At 42.8% G+C, this 22,786-nt stretch overlaps 2 protein-coding genes across 6 annotated transcripts in view; one reads left to right on the top strand and one right to left on the bottom strand.

The window, feature by feature from the left end:
* Positions 1 to 658: 658 nt before the first annotated feature.
* Positions 659 to 5,171, bottom strand: si:ch211-10a23.2 (Galectin-related protein A-like). Its single transcript, XM_056427253.1, has 4 exons — positions 4,811 to 5,171; positions 4,424 to 4,509; positions 2,446 to 2,626; positions 659 to 1,446 (listed from the first exon to the last, which is right to left on the bottom strand). Exons 1-4 carry the CDS (start codon positions 4,835 to 4,837, stop codon positions 1,303 to 1,305), a joined length of 438 nt encoding a protein of 145 aa, XP_056283228.1. The 5' UTR covers positions 4,838 to 5,171; the 3' UTR covers positions 659 to 1,302.
* A 569-nt stretch (positions 5,172 to 5,740) lies between these two features.
* Positions 5,741 to 22,786, top strand: part of zfyve26 (zinc finger, FYVE domain containing 26) — a 32,095-nt gene continuing 15,049 nt past the window's right edge. For 4 of the 5 annotated variants that reach the window (XM_056427221.1, XM_056427223.1, XM_056427224.1 and 1 more), the window contains exons 1-25: positions 5,741 to 5,829; positions 6,775 to 7,059; positions 7,223 to 7,298; positions 7,588 to 7,674; positions 8,485 to 8,634; positions 8,763 to 9,102; positions 10,553 to 10,677; positions 11,180 to 11,344; positions 11,434 to 11,522; positions 11,630 to 11,781; positions 11,891 to 12,118; positions 13,423 to 14,019; positions 14,217 to 14,366; positions 14,620 to 14,765; positions 14,975 to 15,218; positions 15,933 to 16,196; positions 16,381 to 16,500; positions 16,675 to 16,845; positions 16,987 to 17,220; positions 17,687 to 17,792; positions 19,194 to 20,044; positions 20,652 to 20,851; positions 21,116 to 21,220; positions 21,352 to 21,474; positions 21,611 to 21,787. In XM_056427221.1, the coding sequence (XP_056283196.1) occupies positions 6,857 to 7,059; positions 7,223 to 7,298; positions 7,588 to 7,674; positions 8,485 to 8,634; positions 8,763 to 9,102; positions 10,553 to 10,677; positions 11,180 to 11,344; positions 11,434 to 11,522; positions 11,630 to 11,781; positions 11,891 to 12,118; positions 13,423 to 14,019; positions 14,217 to 14,366; positions 14,620 to 14,765; positions 14,975 to 15,218; positions 15,933 to 16,196; positions 16,381 to 16,500; positions 16,675 to 16,845; positions 16,987 to 17,220; positions 17,687 to 17,792; positions 19,194 to 20,044; positions 20,652 to 20,851; positions 21,116 to 21,220; positions 21,352 to 21,474; positions 21,611 to 21,787 (5,103 nt within the window). In that variant the 5' untranslated portion in view covers positions 5,741 to 5,829; positions 6,775 to 6,856. The remainder of the gene's footprint in view (positions 5,830 to 6,774; positions 7,060 to 7,222; positions 7,299 to 7,587; positions 7,675 to 8,484; positions 8,635 to 8,762; positions 9,103 to 10,552; positions 10,678 to 11,179; positions 11,345 to 11,433; positions 11,523 to 11,629; positions 11,782 to 11,890; positions 12,119 to 13,422; positions 14,020 to 14,216; positions 14,367 to 14,619; positions 14,766 to 14,974; positions 15,219 to 15,932; positions 16,197 to 16,380; positions 16,501 to 16,674; positions 16,846 to 16,986; positions 17,221 to 17,686; positions 17,793 to 19,193; positions 20,045 to 20,651; positions 20,852 to 21,115; positions 21,221 to 21,351; positions 21,475 to 21,610; positions 21,788 to 22,786) is intronic. The other variant, XM_056427222.1, reaches the window with a different exon arrangement.

Below are 22,786 nucleotides of genomic sequence, written 5' to 3' on the forward strand. Positions count from 1 at the left end.
TAATCCTCTGTGGAGTTTCAGTCAGTGTAGTTTTGAAGCTCATCGTCTTGTAACAGGCAGGTGCTGATTTAAATATATTTAAATAACTGACTCCTCATTCATTGGTTGATCCAACCATCCATATTCTTCCACTTCTCCACATAGGAATTATTGATATATATACTGCTGAGAATTACTGGAAACATTGTGATCTTATAATAACGAAGTAAGCTCATTGGTTCTCCATCATAGTTTCATACTTTGTCCTGTAAAACAGATATTAAATTGTAATCTGTGGGGCCTTAAAGGGTCTAAAAGGGTCTTTGATTAAACTTGGTGAACATGGCAAAACCCCTGAATGGTTTTATGCTCCTTTCATTTAAGTAAGAGTCTCTGACACCAGGAGGAAGTGCAAGTAGAGACAAGAAAAGGCTTCAGGTGGAATTTGCCCCAATCATCAAGTTTGAGTTCAGTCACAGACGGGCACTCCCACCCTGCACGCCGAGTCCAGCCGCTATCAGCTGAATGACTCAAGCTGAGCTGTTGTTGGTTCACAGGCTCGTTCCAGTGAAAGAATAAGCGACGCAACACCTGAGTGTTACCCGAAACTGTACAGTCAGTCTCAAAGTAAACATGAGGAGAAGTTACTCGACCACGAAGCGGAAAACGGCCAAACAAATAACAACAAAATTGATTTATTGCAGTGAATATGAAACGTCCACACAGAATCAGCTCGGGGGAGAGTAAGAGTACATGAGCCGGTGGGCGTCAGTGACTTCCACAGAGATAAAAGATGATAATGGCACAATAAGCTCTGTGTTTTATCTGGACAAACTGTGTGTGTGTGTGTGTGTGTGTGTGTGTGTTTGTTTTCCTGGCATGCACTAGACCAATCGCTTTACATTATGACACCTATTAGAGTACTGAGTAGGGCACAGAATGACGATCGGTGGGTTTCAGAAACATTCACCTTCATGCGGGCGCTCGTAAACTTAAGTGCTTTCAGAGGTTAACTCCAGAGAAATCAAAGACAGACGTCTGAGATTCTAACGCACACAGGCGGATGCGGCACTCCTTTCAGCAGTGACACATCGCGTCTGTGCAAATGTTCATCGGGAAAGGGAAAATACTGGAGCGTTTAGACCACAATCAAATCACATTCCTTGGTTTATTTAACTTCAAGTCCCCAAAGGGGTAATCTAGTGAAGGCACTTAACGCGTGATTACGAGGCAGGCGTCACTCTGTTCCCCCACAGCGCCGTCACGGGTTCATTCATTCAAAGTAGCTCTATTCTAACCGTCGGCACCGTTGCGCTGAAGGTGCTAGGCCACCTTGGTGAGCTGGAAGTCTCCGGAGACCCGTAAGGCAGTGAGGGAGGCGAGCCGGGTCAGCCGGTGGGTGAATCCGCACAGAGGCTGTCCGTCCACCAAGATGCGAAACTGCTGGTGCTCACAAACGATCTCCATCTGACAGGAGGAGAGGAAGAGGAGGAGGAAGAGAGGAGAAAGAGTCATGCAGAAGCACACATATTATATCGGCCTGAATCGTTGACGAAGAAGACACAGATTTGCTTGCAGGGTATGGAAAGTGTTGGTGACTACGGTACTTAAAGGCCATGAAAGCATCATTTCTCAATTTGTTTCTAGAAAGAGTTTTCTAGAAACCCCCCCCCCCCCTTCTGAACTCTGCCTATTTAGTCATGAATATGTGATGTTATCTCAAATCTTCTTCTTTTTTGTGACTTTGAGGGAAGTATCTAAAAGCATCCTGTACAGAGCGGCGAGGAGATGCTGCCTTCAGGGTCGGGTGAACTCCATCAGAATAAATAATCTTCCCATTTCTGACCAGGATTGGAGGAGAAGTTGTGAAGGTGACTGGGAAAATAATGAAGGATAAAATAATGTTTAAATGTGAACCTTTCTATTTTCAATTCATCTTCCATTTAAAATAAACTTGCACGAGAGCTCCAGCAACTCTCAAGGAAAAATATATTTCACAATAACTAAGACCAGTGATCAGAGAGGTGAAAAATAGAGGCAGGACAGATATTGTTCTTTTGAACCATGATGATTGATTTTTACTTAACCCTTGTGTTGCCTTCGGGTCATTTTGACCCGATTCAATATTTAACCCTCCTGTCGCCTTCGGGTCAATTTGACCCGATTCAATGTTTAATGTCGGTGTTCTTTCGGGAGTCAACAAACAAACATAAAGTACCTCACACTTAAACTTGGAAAACAATATTAATTCTAATAATTTTCTGGAGATTTTAATAGCTGGGGTCATATTGACCTCAAGGGTAAAATATGTTAGTAAATATAAAGGTAACAGGAGGGTTAAACATTGAATCGGGTCATATTGACCCGAAGGCGACAGGAGGGTGAAACATTGAATCGGGTCAAATTGACCCGAAGGCAACACAAGGGTTAAACTGTGGCCCTCGATGTCCGAGACTCTGAACGTACCTTGAAGGATTCTCCGACTGCAAAGGGGAAGTAGGAGAGGGTAGTTTCAGGCCTTCCCCATTCTCCAGCCAGGCGAGCGTTGCGCTGGACGGCCTTGTCCACGAAGCTCACCTTCAGCTGAAGTCCCACGTCGCCCTCTGTGTCCTCGTCCTGAGGCTCACTGGACAGAACCACCTCCAGGCTGCTCACACACACACACACACACACACACAGACAGAACGTCAACGACGGGTCAGAGGTCGAGACGTGCAGCTTTACTCCGCCACATTTCAGAGGCGGATATTGTGTTTGTTTTATTTTTTTACTGCTTTAGTGACTTTACAGATACAAATAAAATGATAATAAAGTACAGCTAAAATGATTAGTTAATTTACAGAATATCTGTTGTCAACTATTTCAATCACCATTCAACAAAACATTTTATGATTCCAGCTTCTGAAATGCGAAGATTTTGCCAATTTTACTTTCGATTATTTACTTTTATGTTTAATTATTTTGAGGTTTGGACGAAACAAACACTGTGAATGTGTCACTTTGTCTCCGGGTGATTGTGAAAGCATTCATAACAAATCATACAAACCAAACAATAACCACCCGATACATTTATAATGTTTATAAGTTGAGTAATAAAACAAATTGGGATTCCATTGTGATATTTATCAGCAGTCACTTTAATGCATTGAATACTTTTAATGTGTGTATTTTCTGATTGAATTAAAAACAATTTACTGAAGTAACATTTTTAATACAGGACGTTTACTCGTAACAGAGTATTTCTACAGTGTGGTACTATACTCTAGTAAAGGATCTGAATACTTCCTCCAGCACTGCTTTCCTATTGGTCTTTTATTGTACATTATACTATATTACTTTATTATTTTCTGCTGGTGGAATCCACTCAGTTATAAATCTACGTTGTTTTCTTTGGAGAAGAGTGACATCTTCTGGTCTTTAACTCAACTTTATACTGTTGTCATTTGAAGAATAGTTGATCGTGAGTTCAAGCCCACAACTTCATATTAAATGTGTTAAAAGGGACGTTTGTTTTTTCCTGCAGGAGTATTTATAAAACTCCGAATTTCTGCACCCAATGTTCAATGGTTGAAGGTCCATTTAGTGCAACTTTGTACAACTTTGAGGTACTTTATTTAAAAATCCCAAACTGACATGGGCCATTCTACATCATGTTGATACTGTAAGTACAACGTAGACATTACTTCAGTGCATTCACTTACATTTACTTGTATCACGGAATTTTATAAGATATTACTTTTACTGAAGTGAATGGTTTAAAGTGATGACAGTCATCATATACACGGCTCTGTCGTTGGCCCTGATTACATGAAAAGCTAAAGCTTTATAAACAACAATATTTTGTACAAATCGGGTATTTTGCAAGGATTTTTCTGGCTGCTCGCATTGCTTTATTATTATACGTGTATTATAACACACTACATGTTTTATATTTATATTATATGTTTGATTTGACCTGAAATGCTTTTGGCACATTTTGCTATTGGGAGTTGGTATCATAACGATCCAAATCAAGACAAAATTGTCCTTTAAGAACATTTGTCCTAAAAACCTTCCTTAAAAAAGATCTGCGTCACAGTTTATTTTTGCACAGTATATGTTTTCTTTGCAAGCAGCCTAATTGTCATCTTTTACTGAAACTTAACAGATGACTGACTGAGTAAATAGCCAATTGATGTTATCAACCAAAGAAATTCCAGTGGGACTCAGATTTCATGTGATTTTGCAGCTCAACCATACCAACATACCAACCTATAATTAGGAAATGCACTGGCATTACAAAGATATATTCCCAAAACAGGGACTGTGGCTATGAACTCAAACACAGACAACATCTGAAATCCTGTTTCTTTAACTGGTTTCCACTGTGCAACAGTAGGCTGTATCAATAATGTATAATCCTCTTTTTTTTATGACACAATGAAAAGAAAAGGTGTGCACTTACTTCTTGGCTTTTTGGTTAATAATTCCCATAACAACCAGCTTCATTGAAGGCCGCAGTCCACCCTTTATCTTTCCGTTATACTCCCCCTGAGAAACAATAGAGATGTTTCAGGTCCATGACAAGCCGTCTCACATGAGGCCTGCACCGCTCAACACACAGAATATTCCTGCACGAGGCTCTCTGATCATGCAGCCTGCTGATGTCGGAATATGCGGTGAGCTGCAACATATGGCACCGCTGGTAACAATGGCTTTATTGATCCACATTATAAACTGTCAGTGACTCAGCTGCACACACTATATTTCTGTATTTCTCTCAGTAAGCCATGTCGCAGTCAGATATTCAGCATTACATCATAATTGTGATCACAATTTCAAAGCTACGTACATTTTCTTTCTTGTCCTTTTCTTCCATTCCACTCAGGGCGTGATGCAGTGTGGAGGATTGGAGCAGTGATGCCGACTGAGGACTCTGCAAACACCGCCTGTTCTACGTTGTCATAGAGACAGGCTCCCAATTTGGGAGTGATAAAGGTGGGACACGGGCAGATAGATAGAGGGAGGGGGAGGGGGGGTATATTAGAAACTGGATATTTCAGTTCAATGCAATTTGGCTACAAGTTGGTTAAAGATGAGGGTTAGTTTTGGGGGACTAATGTGGACCGTCACGTTCATCTCGATTTCTGGTTGGTGGCGGACCTGCTTCACATTTCTCCGGTAACACTCGGTGTGCTTCCCTTACAGCCGCCACAGTCCACCTGGTGCTGCCTTCACTGGTCACGGTTCTACTCGTTAACTGGTACTTCAAAATCTCATCTATGTCTACTTTCTTTTGTCTGCGTTTAAATTCCTGTTGAATTATAATAATACTACAGATAACAACCATGCAACTTCTACTAATAGTATTACTAAAACTACACCATTCCAGTTGTTGTTGTTGTGCTTATTGTGCGTATTACCAAACATTAACTTTAACAGAATTAATCAAATTATCACAACATAATTGACAGTGAACCTGGGCCCTGGAGCATGTTCATAAAACAGCTTTGTCTGTTAAGTGGTATCGTTCACATCCAGCGTGTTTCTTTGTAGTTTAGCCTGAAGATATATATAATATGTAATAATAATACTCCGATATTTCACAGTAGGTTACTGGGTAATTACTGTTGGGTTATAGGCAAACTACTGTTGGAATGTAGATATTTCCGATAGCACTTGAAGGCACCAGTAAAAGGAACGCCCACCTCGTGCCAACCTTTGACCAACCAGTGTTGGAGAATCAGCTGATTTTTGTCACATGACCTTCGTTAACGCGTTCCTCGCCTCTTAGCATAACAGGTCGAGAGAAAACAGCAGCTAGGAGTGTAAATAGTCCCCAATTCCGGGGGAAACTTCACAAAGAAATGAGTAAGTCACTTTATTAAATGCTCGCTAATTTGTTATTTATTTGTGTGTGTGCCTGACAGCTGTTACGGAAGTTAGCTAACTTAATGTTTGCGTTAAAGCCAGTCAGCAATATGTGTAGCTAATGCTAAAGCCAGCTAACTGGAGACATGAAGATAATTTAGCTGTCAAATCTAAGAAGAGTCGATGGAAACGTTGATATTCTAAACGCGTATTTAAAGGTTGACTGAGCAACTCTCTGACAATTGATTTCTTTCTCAACTTTTGTGGTTTGTTTGAAAGGAAAACTAAAGGTAACGTTAAACTGGCTCATAAAGACATGAGTTGTGTAACGTTATATGTAAAACATCTATGATTCAGACGTTTCCTCTGAGGGACGTGGGGTGTTATTTGAAGAAAACATGCAGAGACGAAAGATTGTTAACGATCACGTTCAGTCTACTATTTTTGGAAATCGTTCAAATGTACAAAATAAACACATAATAGATTATTAAATTGAAAGTGTATGTACTTTAAGGGAGTAATTACATAAAATAAATGATGCTGGAAACCATATAGCATGTGCCAATGCAAAGAAAAAGACGATTATAGAATATTAAATCAAACTCCATTATACTGTACATATTGTTATTTTTTACTGCCTTGCATGACTTACTGTGTTGAAACGAATGCAAATCCAATTTTTAATCTTAAAAAAAACAAAGCTGCTTATTCAGAATGAACCAACTCATTGTTGAATATATTAAAGGTTCTAAAAACACTAATCATGTGTAAAGTAAACAACACATTACAACCTGCACGTATCCAAAAGTTGTTTTAACAAATGTATGATATGTTAACAATATTTAGTTCAAACAATTATCCCTGTGTATATATTGACTTTATAAATACATGCATTTCTTTGTTTTGTCAAACTATAACTCGGACAGCTTTTGCTTTCTCGTTCAGGTGAGGAAAGCTTGAGCATCCTCCTTGGCTGTATGGATGTAAAGTTGCTCGTCCAGTTGTGACAAATCAGAGGAGTGTCACAATGAAAGTGACCATGCATCCCTTTGGCCGGGAGGCTGAGACGTCTCTTCGGGACCTGTTTGAGTACTTCAAGAGGTGCCTGCAGCACGGAGAGTGGGAGTTGGCCAATGCCTGTGTGCCGCAGCTGGTTAACTCAACAGGAGGACTTTCAGAAAACCTACGAAGCATAATCAAAGCTATTGTCTGCCATCCGTACAATTTAAAGTGAGTCACGCAGCTGCGCGCTTCTTTTTCTTTTTCTTGCTTTGTGTGTAAAAATAAATCCAACCTACGCCAGTGTTATAAGTCTGCAAAAGTCCCAAAACCAAACCTTTATATTCGTGTTATTTGTCCTGTGGATTTAATTACACTGTGTTTTATTTTTAAGATGGGAGTCTGTGGGCAGTCCACACAAACTGGCTTGGTTTTGGCTTCAGGTTTTGGAGAAATGGACAGAAGAGCAGGTAACGCTATGGCGAATTCAGTATTGCAGCTCGCTCTGTTGTGCTTATTTTACTTCCTCTTAAACAGCATGTTTAGTCACATCATCCTCCAGCTCTATGCTGGTATTTGAGAACATCTCTGTTCGTCATAACTTACAAACTTTATTTTAATCAAGTGTTTAGTTGAGACCGTAAAGACAATAAAACATAATAATAATACACTTCACTGTGATCTTTCATAAAGCAGACAGAGTTGAGTTATGAAATGATGTGACGAGATAACTCTACTGTTGTTTGCCGTCCACTTCAGGTCCCTCTCGATGTCAGAAGAGAGCTGGAGTTCCTCCTCCTCCTGGAGGAGTTGGGCTCAGAGAGCATAGCAGACACCGTTCTCAAGGTTAATATCATTTCATCTCATGTTACAACGCTCTGCTGTTGATAATGACATTGTAAAAACTAGGTAGGAAAGTGTTTACCTTTTTAATTAGATTGAGACCAATCATTTTATTCAAATCTCACATCAAAACTCACCTTTTCAGGCAGGCCTATGCCTAACTTGTTCCCCGTGATGGTTGCTCTGCTGCAGACTGTTTCTGCTTTGTAACTAAGAGCCAAATGCATGATTTCATTTGTTATAATAATTTAGTTTAAAAAGATTAAAAAAGGTAACTGAAGATAAATCTTTTTATTATGATTTGAAAGAATGTTTATGTTAACATACATAATTTAGCGTTGTATTTTAAAGTTGAATAACTCGTCAGAATGCAGGCCCCCAATCAGGTGACGTTACGTCATTATAACACCTGCGTGTTGGACTGTCAGTGCTGATTTGAGTTCAAAGATGTCACCATGTACTCTACGTTTTTGTGTCGTAAACATTTTGTATGAAAGAAGTACTGTCTCACTCGCGTTTCAATTAATAGCTTTTAAGATTGAACTCAAAAGGATGGTACAGAAGAGCCAGAGCTAAACGGAGTGCCACTACAGTAACTTTTCTGCTTTTTAAAAATTGTATCTATTCTTGAACTGTTTTTAATGTGTTGTACGGCGACCTTGAGTGCCTTGAAAGACGCCTTATAAAATAAATGTATTATTATTATTATTATTAGAAGCTTTTGTTCACACAGGCTAAGTGTACTGAGACTAACGTGATGTGTTCTGTTTTACATGTCGTGACTATAGACTGAGATAAATTATCTTTCAGCAGGAGGTGCACCGGGCCTTCTTGGACACACAGTCCGAGAAAAAAGCACCGGAGGCCTCAAGGACCACAGATGCGGCCGTTGAGTCTTGCTTGCGGACCTTATTGGAGAAAAGGAAGCCCCGACTCGCCCAGTGTCTAACACACTTCTTACAGGTAGAGTCAAACTTATTGTAACTACAAAGCAAAAATGATCTCTATAAATTACACGCATATAAAAATAGAAATAAAATCTTTGTGGAGTTGAAATCCAACTTTTGATAATCGTTCTCCTTCTCCGACAGGACGAGTCGCGCGCTGACGACCGAGCTCTGCAGCACACTTTCATCCAACACTTGATGAAGGTTCTGGGAAACCCGGAGAGACGGCCGGAGAAGGTGGGGGAGTGGGTGGAGGAGGTCTACGCCGTGTTGTCCGTGATGCCGTGGAGCTCGGGCAGAAGCGGCGGGCAGCTGGAGGCGCTGTGTGAGGCGCTGTGGGCCGCCAGAGACCGGCCCCTGAAAGAGGAGCGGATCCTGAGCTCGCTGCTCCGCCCTCGCTGCGACGCCCTCGTCTCCGTTTACTGCGCCGCCGCCTTGAGGCTTCAGAGGGATCATCTGCTGAGGAGCGCGCCTGAGACACAAGGTAGTCCGAGTGTGTTCGTCCCCGATAACGAGGTACTACGTAAACTTCTCTCTCTGTCGACAATCGATTTGTCAATAAAGGTTGAGCATTATTTGATGTTTGTTATCATGTTTTTGGGATCATCAGGATTTGCTTTATACTTTAACTGGTGTGGGTCAGTGGTGAGCAGGTCCGTTTTCTAATCAAGGGGTTGGCGGTTCAAACGATCAGTCGATGTGACGCTTAACCCTGAATTGCTCCCGATAAAAGCGTCACCTAAATGAAATGTAAAGTAACAAAAACACAGATTTCACTATGAAGCTCTTTAAGTTATCTTCATCTTGATAAGTTAGCGCTTTGTAAAATCAGCGTCTATATAGTCCAACTTCCTATGAATCTGCAGCCAGGTCATCCGTCTTTGATTTATTGTACTAATACGGTTACATAATATATTACATAACTTCGGCACATCACCTCCTTTCCTCTTTTAATCACACTTCTGCTTTTGTGGCATATTTTTACTTAGTGTCTCAAAAAACGTTGCATGTGACAGCTTTTATTGCTCCTCTGCAGTTTTATTCACATCTTATATAATTTGGCATTAAATCAATTGGGGAGATGGAGGGGTGTTTTATGGTTTAGCGTATACTTAATGATGACATTGATTCAAACCAAACTTAAATCAAGGAAAAATGTAAGAAAGAACAAGACACAATGCAATGTTGAACAATGCTTTACTCCTAAATGCCTCCCATAATATATCATCTACCGATTCTTTAGTGTTTCCATGAGCACGACCTCCTTGTGTCCAAGATATCTTGATCTAGCTCGCGTGAGATAGTGGATGACTTTGTCGCTATTTTAGATTCAGACCTGTAATATGATGATGGTGAAACAAAGTCAACTTTGTTTTCACCACCAACCCACATTTTTATTGATGTGAAACTCACGATATTACATTCCAGTCTAGGAGGAAGGATAATTAAGGGTCAGTTATGAAACAAATCTCACAATTCTCTCCATTTGCTGAGTGTAGGCATACGCCCGCGAGGTGGTAATTCAAGTGGTTATTCTATAGCCAATTATTTAACTTTTTGTCTTAGTCTCATTTTAGCCAAAACACAAAATATAATGTAAAAAAGAAAATTCTCCGAAAAGAAAAATCTCGACCGACCTGGCAAACGTACTACTCACTGACAAACGTAAGCATTTAAATATAAGCTCTCTGGTCTTTGTACCGTAAATAGTCTTGTCTGATTTCATGGAGAACCTGACCCGGTGGCGTTAAGAATAAAGAATAACTCCGTAGAAATTGCCTCCTGGTTTCCTCGCTTGGTTTTATAGGTCCGACAGAGGCATCATTATTAAATTGAGAACCTTAATTGAAAACCTCTTGTTGTAACTTTGAATAATAGCCTGTTTATGGATCGTCACGCTCAACTTGTTTCCACTGTTCCCGTTTCCCTCTCAGCGGACCTTCCCGAAGCAGAGAAGTTGGCTCTCAGTTTATGTTGCCACAAGGATCGACCGTCCATCTGGAAGACCATTTATTTTGAGTGCCTTAGTAGTGGGAAGCACTTCCTTGAGCAGGTCCTGGTAAGTGAACCACTGGGTTAAAACCAGTTTTATAACTAGAACGGGCACTCGGTAGAGCGCATACCTTCGCATATCACAAGATTGGGCATTGAATTATGAACATGTTGGCATTAGTTGCATGCCAGTTGGATACAAATCGACCGTGCTATGGTAAAAAGAAGATGTTAACCTTTTCATGACCTTGACCGTTGGCCCGATCGATCCCAAAATGTAATCAAATGGTCCCCGGATAATAAGCAATGATCCCACCAAATTTCATGCGATTCGGTTTAATACTTTTTGAGTTCTGCGAGTAATACGCATACGAATAAATAAATACACTGCGATCAAAACACAATGCGAAGGTAATCCGATTTAAATTCCCCCATGAAGTAATCGAGTGTACCCGGCGACATGACTGTATTATTCCTCATTAGTCCTGGATCGTGATGGTCAAGTGAAGTTGGTTAGCAATCGCATGTGATAACAGCAGTAATGCAATAATGTTGGTTCCTTCCGGTAGGTTACTGCGCTTGACCTGATGAAGCACGAGGAGTTTTCCCAGCTGAAAGACTTGCTGAGGTTGGAGTTCCAGCCTTTATCCCGTCTGCTGCTGCTCCTCGGATGGACTCAGTGTCGCAGTCTGAGCGCGGCTCAAACGCTGCTCGGCATCCTTCACCGAGAGCAGGTCGGACATCTGCCTGCACCTCCGCCTCCGTGGCTCTTTTACAGGCATCGGGTGTCGTTGGCTGATGCACGCTCTCTCTTTCTTTTTAGGCACCAGCCAATGATTCTGTTCTGCAGGAGTTTTCTGATCTTCTGTCCTCTCAGCTCGATATACTTGAATGGTGTAAAAACAACAATCCGTAAGCATTTGTTTGTGTTTTACAATGTCTGACTGGCATTTTAACTCCCATCTCAATCGTTATTTATTTTTAACACTTTTCCGTCTTTTATAATCGTGTCCGTGCAGAGGGATTTCTACGGAAGCCTTGCTGGCACATCTGCACACTCTGGACAATCACTCCGCCCTCTATATTCTGCATTCTCTGACTCCTTTGGCTCAGTTTGAGGAGCGCAAGATACTCGATCTGCTGCAGAAACGGCCAAGTTCAACAGGAAACGGTCAGCGTCTTCATCATCATCATCCTCGCTTTTGTCGTTTCGCAGCCTGTCGTGAACGTTTTGGGGGTTGATTGCCAAAGAAATAATGTCATTTTATTTTTCCCCGCAGAAGACACTGAAGTCGTCAGTAATCTCAGTTCTGCTATGCAGAGGAACATCGTTTTGTTCCAGGGCTTCTGTGCCATGAAGTATGCCATCTATGCTCTTTGTGTGAATGCACATAAATACTCCGATTGCACCGAGTGTGAGCCTATGCAGCAGCAGCAGCAGCATCTACAGCAGCAGCAGCTCTCTGAAGCAGAAATGGATCAAACCAAAAGCCCAACGTCCTCAGAAGGTACGAAAGCTGTCTTTCCTTTCTGCGGTGAAGTTTCAGTTTGATGACGGTGGTTAGAAACGTTGCCTTTTCTGATCATTTTAGCTGATTATTATTTGCAAAATAAAAAGAGAGTGATGTCTTTGTGGCCAACCTGTTTAAATATACAGTATTTTGAAATGTGCTTTTATCAGCTTCTCAAATGTCCCTGCTTTTCTCCATTGTAAATCATATTAAACTGAATATCTTTGGCTTTTCAGCTGAAAAAACAACACATTTAAAGACTTCCCTTTGGTACAACTGCATGTAAGGACCATTGTATGTTACAAAAATATATATATATATATATACAAATAAAGAAATAATTCTCAATATCTGAGATTAAAGTCTGAACTTCACAGAAAAAAAGAAGAAGAAAAAAATGTTGAGAGAAAAAATGAAAATATTCTCAGAGTAAGAAAATTTCAAGTAAAACAACAATTGCCCCCAACATTTTTGTTGGATCTTTGTGAGGTTGGATTAACCTCATCACACCACATACGAGGCCAGTAAACGGGGAATGCCGCATGCAGGCGCTAGTGTGGAGGTGCTTCATTATGAAACATGGCGATATTCTTGTTGAACCACAAAAGCTATCTCCAGATCATTATTTTGTTTTCGTCTGATACGTCTACTTACGGATGATTATGTTGTTATTCTGGGCTGAGATCACAAGTATTTACTTTTATTACTAAATTGGATTGCAAATTATAATTTAATTCAATCAATTTCATTACAATCCAACATGGATGTGGTTCCGTGACAACAACAAAAACACACACTTTTTTCCCCCCACTTTAATCTAAGTTCTGGAATTCTACAGCCTCACCCAGTTTCCTCTTTTATATATTTGCTCTATATTTTAATATATTTTCCACCTACGATTAACTTAATACAGCAAACGCAGACTTTGAGAAACTGGTGGATAAAATGTTAAAAAAAAGAATGAATAATTAATGGATTTATTCTAAAAATGAATTGGCAGATTAATCGATAATGAAAATAATTCTGAGTTAAAGAGTTTTCCACTTTTTCCTATGTAACCTTTTGATTGTGCTTAAATACTACAAATATAATCTTGTTGTTTTCAGCTGACAATGTTGTCTTTGTTTATTGATCTTTTCTTCTCTGAATGAGGGCGCCTGTGGGTCCGTGGTAAGCAAGTCCGTCTTTCAATCCCCGGCCTAGTTGATGTGTCCTTGAGCAAGACACTTCACCCTGAATTGCTCCCTGTAATGTAATGAATGACGCCCTGACCTTGTCCTTCTGTCTGCTGTGGTTTCCAGGTTTCCGTTTGCTGTTCCAGCACTACCTGTCAGAGTGTCAGCTCTACCTGGAGGCCGTTCCTGCCATGTTCCGCCTGGAGCTCCTGGAGAACATCTTCTCTCTTCTCTTCCTGTCCACCGCTGACTTTTCCCAGCAGATCCAAAAAGACACGAGCTGGAACCAGAACACGGGGAATGTCACTCAGTCAGAACTTTTACCAGATGCAAGAAACGCAAATGTAGAATCGGGAACCACGGCAGAGACGGACGAGTACAGCAGGAAAGAGAACCAGAAGCCGCGTTCAAGTTCACCGTCAGAAGCCCACTGTAGTCACCTGGAGCTGGGACACTTTATCCAGGGCTGCAGGGGGTTTCTGTCCGACGTGGCGGCCATGACGGGTTTCCTGAAGCTGCTGAAAGAAGGGTTGGAAGGCATGTGTGTGCTCGGCCAGGAGGGCCAGGAGGCGGGAGGAGCACTTCTTCGAGAGGTGGCGGAGAACCTCGGCTGCTCGGTGACGGGTGAGACATTCGGGCCTCGTCTGCAGAGGTTGTCCAAACGCACTGCGGAGGCTCAGTGGCGGCTGCAGATCATCACCAGCAACCAGGACGGTGGAAGTGGTGAGAAGGACGAGATATTTCTTCAGCTTTCAGTTTTTTAAATGTGATTTACCTCTCTGCACGCAATGCACAGCAGAGGAAAATCAACAACAACTGAAATGCACAGACGTTCGACTGGCGTCTCATCTTCATGCGTGTGGCCTCGGATAGCATGGTGGCATTAATTCTCTAAATGTTGACGGTGAATTCACTTGCAGGTTCAGAAAGTCCTCTCCAGGTGTCGGCGGTCAGCCCTCCCGTCACTTCCCTGGGAGGCAGCAGGAGCTCGAGCCTGAGGAGAAGGAAGAGGCCCAGGAGACAAACCTCAGTGGAGAAACACAACGGAGAAGTCGGCATGAGTGCGTCAGGTAACGCACAAACAACAGCCGGTCCTCTCTTTGGTTGATTGACTTGGTCTCACATTGAATTAAATCAAATGTTTTGTGTTCCACTATTTCAAATATTGTTTTACGGAAATCCTTTTATTGTGAAGTGTGAATATTTTTTTACTATTTGATTCATTTAAATGACTTAAATCCAGATTTGTGTCCTCTGGAGTATTTTTTTTAAGACTTTTATTATCTGTGTGGATCTCTGAAGTCTTTATTTGTCCTTTGTCAGATGGTGGAGGAGGGACAGGCTGCGTGGAACTGGAGGTTTGTCCATGCGGAGGTCCACACAGCTGGCTGGTCCCCGCCATGTTGTCCCCTCCAGAGTCTCTACTCATGTCCTGCATCCACCGGGGAAACTTCATGGAGGCTCATCAGGTCTGGGCTGGACTTTACAAAATCTATTTGTGGTTTTTAGCAGCTCAATGTTCCACATTTTGATAAGCAAAGTACAACTTGTACTGTTGCTACTGCTAATATAATATCCCTACCACTAATAACATGTCCCACAGCTCTTATGTGTACTACCTAACTATGATTTAGGGAAACCTTTATTCAGCTTTGTGTGTTTCATGGCGTCTCTGCAGGTGTCTCTGGTGTTTGATCTGGAGGCGTCCGCCTGTTGTGGTGAGCTGGTGTTCATGGAGTGCTACAAAGAAGTGCTGGTGGAGCTGGGACGGGTGGAGGAGAAGATGGAGAGCCAGTCTAGGTCTTCATCCTCGTCCTCCTCAGAGGGTTTGGGGACGGGGGCTGTGTCAGCGGCAGGAAGGAGTCGGCTGGGCAGCAGTGGGCTGTCCACCCTGCAGGCCATCGGAAGTGCCGCCGCTGCAGGTTCGACATATTTTTATTAAAAATGCCTTTTCATCCCACCGGCATAAGATCGATCCAAAGATATCCTCGTCCTCCTCGTGGCACAGCGAGTGCAGTTGAACCCTCCTGTTACCTTCACATTTACTAACATATTTTACCCTCGGGGTCAATTTGACCCCAGCAATTAAAACCTCCAGAAAATTATTAGAATTAATATTGTTTCCCAAGTTTAAGTGTGAGGTACTTTATGTTTGTTTGTTGACTACCTAAATAGCCCTTTAAATATATAAAAAAGTTGATATTTCTTATATGTTTGACACAGTGAAAAACAGCCTGGGGTCAAATTGACCCGAAAGAACACCGACATTAAACATTGAATGGGGTCAAATTGACCCGAAAGGTGACAGGAGGGTTTAAGCTGGAATCGGCAGGTAGATTTTTGAAAGTATCCAAAGCTCTGCCTCTTCTTCCTTGTGTTGAAGTTGTGCTTCCCTGAATGGAAGTCTCTTAGCTGGAAATATCATATTGTGACTTTGAATACATTGAGCTAGTCATCCAGAGGAACAAAATACACCACTAAGCTACAAAATATAGATTTAAAGTGCAATGTTTCACTTTGTTTTGTGCTTTACATGGTTGCATTTTTATAGATTTCTTGCCACTTGTTATAGATTTTTAATGCACAGAAGATAATCAGGATCTGACTCGTCTTTATGTGTTTCTTTCACCCCGCAGGTGTGGCTTTCTACTCCATCTCAGACATCGCGGACCGCCTCCTCAGCACCCCTGCTCACCCGATGCCCTCACTGGAGGGCGGCTACTGGCTGAGCCGCTGCACTTCCGACCCCTCCGGCCTCCCTTACGCACTGCTGGAGGAGCTCAGCCCGGCCGCCATGGCCGCCTTCGACCTGGCCTGCTGCCACTGTCGGCTCTGGAAGACGTCCCGACAGCTGCTGGACACGGCGGAGCGCCGGCTCGACGGCTGCCTGGAGGCTCGAGGTATGCGGTTCCTCAGAGTCATGGGGTCTTTCGTGGAAGATTCTCCAGCGATCGCGATGATTCATTGTAGTCGGTGCAGGTGTCAGAGCAGATTTACTTGAACGTGGAAACTGAAACGAGACCAACGGTGTCGTGATGTGTTTACCGGCAGCTTTGCACATGTAATCCCCGTCTGCCTCCCCAGGAATACGAGTTGACCCGAAGGTTCCCCATTCTGAGGGGATCTGTGGATTTCCTATGGTATTACAGCACATCAACAAGATCCTCAATCATCCTGCCACCAATAAGAGCTCTGTCAAAACAGGTGGATACAATTACTCAACTGTTTTTATTTTGGGAAAAAGAAAATGTGTATTCACATGGACATGTACATGCCATTTAGCTGCTTTCAATGGAAATGGACAATCGTACAATGACCTGCCGAATGAAGACAATGTGCGGAATAGTTTCCTTGTGACTGATCCTCTCTTCTTCATAGAAGCTGTCGGGGAAGACCAAGTGTTCACCAGCCCGTTTGGTTGCTGCATCCAGGAGGTGCTCCTGTGTTGCTACCCAGCCCTGAGCGAAGAGTCCATCAACGCTCGGCTCAGTCTAGCTCAACACTTGGAGACCACCCTGCACATCCTGAGCACTGCGACAGACGGCACAGGTCGGCTCAGTCACTCTGCTTTAATGTCGAACCGTCAGACGCAATACGGATTAACTTTAAAAACACCTGTGGAACGTTCGAGCCGCGCCACGCTCGCACTCCGTGAGAGCGTCTGAATGATTTGACCTCTCGTTTGAGCAGAGGGCGTCGTGGGCAGCGCTCTGCTGGCACAGCTGGTTGAGCAGGCCAGTCTGAAGCAGTCGGAGCTGGACGCCCACCCCGTGCGCTCCAGCATGAAGCGGCTGCTTCGCTCTCTGGATCAGCTTTGCCCCTTCGAGCCAGACGGAGACCTCGCCAGACCAGATTACGTGCGCGGTTTCCTCGACTACGTCAACACACTGGCATCCGTGTTGGTGCGCAGCCTCGGTTCAGAAGGTAACGTCCTCTGTCATTGACGGGTTGATGTGTTTTGGCAAGATGCTGATCTTAAACTAGAAGGCCGTAGATTTAAGATTCTTCTGCCTTGATGCATTTGGCATAAACAACCTCTAACTACAGCTCTTCAAGCGTTTAAGTCGTTTAATTGCGTCGTGCTCAGACCTCAATTGTATATATTTTCCGTTTTAGTCTGTCCTTTTAGTTTGTCATACATGTATATCTACTGTGACAGTTTTGGCCTTTTTAAAAAACAAATTAAAAACAGAATATAATGGTCCATACAATAAAATGTTTTAAAAATGCAACAATTTCTAATAAAGTCTGATCAATCATATCCAATTGAGATTGGATATCTATCTCAGTGCCACAACACTCACTTTTCTTACCAAATGACAGCAGTTTTACCCTAAATGCTGACTTTCCCAGCAGTGACTCGTCTTCTTGTTCCACCTGGTTCTCTTAGATCAGAGCAGTGAAGTGAAGCTCGGCAATCCACTGCTGGTGTTGCTTCAAGCCCCGTTTCAGCTCCTCTCCTACCTGCTGTTCGACAGACAGGTGTCTCCTGATAGGTGACCGAGCGTACATCTGCCTGCAGTTTGCACTGCTTGTGTTATTCCTCACCGTCTTGCACAAGTTTACCTGAACTGCGGCGCAGATGTGAGCCTCACAGCTGCTGCGTGTGGTGGAAATAAGTGTTCCTTTACCTTGTGAGAAATCAAAAGTAGTTTAAGCATGGTTGACCCATGACACTACTATAAAGTAGTAACAAGTTAACAAGTCAAAACAAGCACTAAATAACAAACAAGTCATGAAAACATTCAGCTGAATGGAGCAGAGCTCAGCCTTCCTCTCAATCACTGTCAGAAACTCAGTGCAAGACTGCAACCTTGCAACTTTTATACCAAAGATCTCATCCATCCCCCATCATTCCATCTATTTCTTAAGGGAGTTTGACTTGAGACAAAGCTTTTATTCTGCAAACCCCCAACATTTTGAGGACCTTCCGGTTGGTCCATCACCCTCAAGTCACTGGTTTGTGACCTTTCACATGACCCCACCCCACAGAGATTATACCCCCCCCACTAGACATGAGACAACTGTTAACACATTTTCTCCTACAACACTGCGCTGTAGAAATGGTCAAACATGGTGCAGTTATAGCTGACATGAAGACAACTGAACCCCAAATCCCAAATCAATATATCTTTTTATTTATTTTTATCGTTTGATTGGTGGAGACACTTTTTCCGACAGGTTAATCAGACATGCTGATTGGTTCATCACGTCACACCTGTGCTACTTGGCAATAACAGGAATCATCATCTAACTTGGGCAGTTTATAACATTTTACTGAAATTGCTTAATGCCAACAACATTTGTTTTGATTTGGATTTTTACTTCTTCAGCACTTTGTGAATGACCTAAATAAATATATTATTATTATAAAAAAATGATGTCAGAAGATTTGACACAATAGAGGCGTCGTTACGTCTGAGGGCGGCAAAAATGAGGAAGTATAATTACCTTCGCATTGAAAATGCGGTAGGTTATGTTTTGATCGCCGTGTATTTATTTATTTGTATGCGTGTTACTCGCATAACTCAAAAAGTATTAAACCGAATTGGATGAAATTTGGTGGGATGATTGGTTATTATCCGGGGACCATTTGATTAGATTTTGGGATCGATCGAGTCAAAGGTCAAGGTCATGAAAAGGTCAAAATATTCTTTTTACCATAGCGCGGTCAATTTGTATCCAATTGGCATGCAACTAATGTCAACATGTTCATAATTCAATGCCTAATCTTGTGATTTGCAACGGTATGCGCTCTACCAAGTGCCCGTTCTAGTTTAATAGTGCTCTTGGTTCGCTGATAAAGCATCCATTAACGCTGGTGTGAAATGGCATGAAAAGGAAAAGTGTGGGGGCAAAAGCCTCCTTAACTCTTTCATGTCCTGTCTGGTCCCCAGGGTGCTGTCCCTGCTGCAGCAGGACGGCCTGCGACTGAGCGTCCAGCAGGTGATTGTCCAGCGGTGCTGTGAGACTCTGACTGTGTGGAGCTCCGGTCCAGCCGATGACGGCGACTCCGATCAGGCCAAGAAAGATGACGGCGTGTTCGGTGTGGCGAGTTTGTCCGCCCTGCTCCGACGGCATGCCGGGAAGCACTCGTCAACTCTGGGAATCGCAAAGCCTCAGTCTGAGCCGAGCTCAGAGTCCGAGGACTCGGGGGAGGACAACTCCAATACGGCCACCAACCTCTCCACCTCGCCACCATCTCATTCATCCTCGTCCTCCTCCTCCACCTCTTCCTCAAGCTCCTTCCTTCTCACACCATCAGCCCTGTCTTTCCTCAAGTCTCGCTCCCCTCTACTGGCCACACTGGCGTGTCTCGGTGCCTGCAAAGGAGAAATTGCCCGGACGCAATCCTCCGGATGGTCCGGCTATTTCCGCAGCAGCCGTAAAGAGGTTTGCCTGGATGGAGAGCAGATTTCTCGTGAAGCGGATAACCTGCTGAAGGAGTTCCCTATTCTCCGGGCCTACCTTCACACTATGGCGGAGCCGTTGCTGGGCGCCCCGTTAAGTGAGGGCGAGGAGGGTTCTGCCAGACTAGGGGCGGTTGTTTGTGGGAAACCCATCGTCGGTCTGCTGCTGTCCGGGCCTCGAGACGAAGTCGCCCAGGCCGTGGCTGCCGAGGCCTTCCAGACGGCGCTGACCTCCAGAGACCTCGGCCGAGCCCTCAGTCTGTTGGAGCTGTACGGGCAAGGCGGCAGTCAGGAGGGGGCGCTAAGAGACCGCCTACTAGCCTGTGCTGCCTTAGAAGGTGAGAAATAATAAGAAAGGAAGCATTTTGAAGTTCATCAAATGCTTTGGTGACACTTGATGTGCTTTTTAATATGAGCTCCAACCTAATAAATACCGTTTTGTCTGTAACAAATATATTAGTATTGCCTAGCTACATGTAAATGCAGCATGTACATGTCTTTGTTTTAAGTTGATCAACAGTACATTTTAAATTGACAACAACTTGCTGTAAACTTTAACATAATTTATCAGCCAAAAATGACAAACATTCACTGTTTCCAGATGTGCAGATTTACTTATCTGTGTTTTACATCACTGAAAATAGATCTGTGCAGTAAATTGGTATTGGGTTTCGAACAAAAAGAATAATTATTGAGAATAATTAGAATAAAAAGGACTTTATTTCTTTAGTATTATCTCCTGAGATCTAATTTTCTTCAATTGACAAAAACAAATGTATTTTACATTTTCATGGCTTCATTGTCATGTCACATTTAAACATTTTTAATCATTTAAACTTATTTTGACACAAGGAAATGAAAGCAGGAAAGTAAGAAAGCTGCAGCTGTTATTTGTCGTTATGAACATAACTCAAATGTTTGTTTATCTGTTTTTCAACCGTTTAGATGGAGATGAAGGAATCGGTCAGCTGTTCCGCGTTCAGGATGCTAACCTTCGAGCGCGCGTTTTCCTCCAGGCTCTGGAGCGCTGGCCTCTGACCGCCTGCCTGGAGCTGCTCGAGTTCTGCCTCGACGACCTGAGCACAGACGCCTCGCTGAGGACGGACCTGGAGCTCAAGAAGAAAGAACTGGACATCTATCACCGGGTAATTTACAGCGATCGATACAGAAAAGTCAAAACGACAGAAAGGAGAGTAATTGTTGATGTAAAACCTGATGAATATACACCTATCCTTGTAATCCGGCTTACTTTTGGCTGACCTTAGTTCTCTTTTTGGACCTGGGTGACCTTTTTTTTTTCTATCCAAGTGTGTCATTCACTACTTATGTCTTTGCATCTCATGAATCGACTGCCATATTTGGACTTCACATTGCGAACCATCAATTGTTGCATTCCTCTCTCGTCGCAGATGCTGGATTTACAGCCTCCGTTTCCTTGGGCCACTTGGCAGGAGCTCAGGACTGAGTCTAAGAAAAACTCTGAGTCCATGTTGTCCATGATGGTGGAGGCGAAAGTAAGTGCAACACGCCTGCAGCAGTTTATTTAGCCACTCATCGCCTCTGGGATGTCAAACAATAACTTAACGCCTTAAGCTCTTAAACACATATTTGTTAATACGTAAAATAAAACCGTTTCTTTTCACAGGAGTTTGCTCTGTGTGCACAGTGGATTGAACTCTATCCCGTGTCCGACCAGCTGAGGCTGCAGCTTCAGACTGAACAATTGCTTCATCTGCTGGAAAGTGGACAGACAGACGAAGCTTTCCAGGTCAAGTCCAATTAACTTTGGACTGGAATCCATTTTATGCTTTAAAATAACAGAACGCGTTTGTGAGGCCGTTGAGGAACATATTTAGTTTCTCCCTCTTTTTGTTCATGTCTCGTATCTTAATTCTGTTCCTCAGTTACTGGAGGACCTCTCGGACTCTGTGGTCGGCCTAGACGTCTGTGAGCGCGCTCTGGACCGCCGCCCCGGATTGGCTGCCTGTCACTTCCTGGCCGACTACCTCACGCTGCATTTCCAGAGGCAGGTGTCTCCAGCGCGTCGGCGTCACATCCACGCCCTCCACCTGGGCTCTAAGGTTTGTCAACATTCTTGAGACAACTGTTCTTGAGACAACTGACATGCATGGTGATCTTGGACAGTTCTTCTTTGAACAACCTTTAGGTATCTGAGGCTTTCTTTTGTTCTTCTTGGAATCGCACTATAGGTAATCCGTCCCATGTCCCTATACCACCCATTCTGATTAGCTTGCTCCCAGTCTTCATCTTCTGACGGTCGACTGCTTCTCTGCATTGGCTTGAATCTGCTCAACGAGACTTTATCATCATCATAATCCTCATCATTGTAATCTCCATCATCATAATCTTCATACTCTTCTAATTGGTCATCTACTGCTTGGTCAAGTCCCCTCCCCCCCCTATTTGTCTTGTCGTTATCTCTTCTTGTATTTCTCTTGATTACCTTCCTTCATTGAAAAATGCTTAAATATGTTTTAATTTTTATATTTATTTATTTTATATTTATTATTATTGTAGTGTTATTCGAAGTATTGAAAAAAAAAACCGAATGCATGAAAAATGTGGTGGGATTTATTTGGATATTATGATTTGGGATTGATTGATGATTGGGTCAATCGGGATCGATCAGGTCAGGTCAAAGGTCATGAAAAGGTCAAATCTTCGTCAATCTTGAATCCGGATTAGATTGGTTATTATCCGGATTCCATTTGATTTATTTTAAGATCAAAGGTCAAACCGGGTCAAGTCATCAATCAAAGGGGATATTTTTTTTTTTTACCATATGGGGTTACTATTTTATTTACCACTGATTATTATTATTTGTTATTTGTATTAATATTTATTATTATTCTCCTTATTCTCCTGTGTCTGTTGTGTGTGTAGTGTGTGTATCAATGTAGCAGGTGTGTAGGGGCTGCGGGTCTGATTCTGATGTAAAAAGGGTCCTGTATGAAAGCTAGGAAATTCTGCAGTAAGTTCTTCACAGCCTGCAAGTTTCTGTGCTTGTGGTGTTCTGTCAGTGTTGTTGAGTGTGTCTAATAAAGGATGGATTAACTATA

This window comes from Pseudoliparis swirei, chromosome 11, assembly GCF_029220125.1.
Source record: "Pseudoliparis swirei isolate HS2019 ecotype Mariana Trench chromosome 11, NWPU_hadal_v1, whole genome shotgun sequence".
In the NCBI taxonomy this organism is placed as follows: Eukaryota; Metazoa; Chordata; class Actinopteri; order Perciformes; family Liparidae; genus Pseudoliparis; species Pseudoliparis swirei.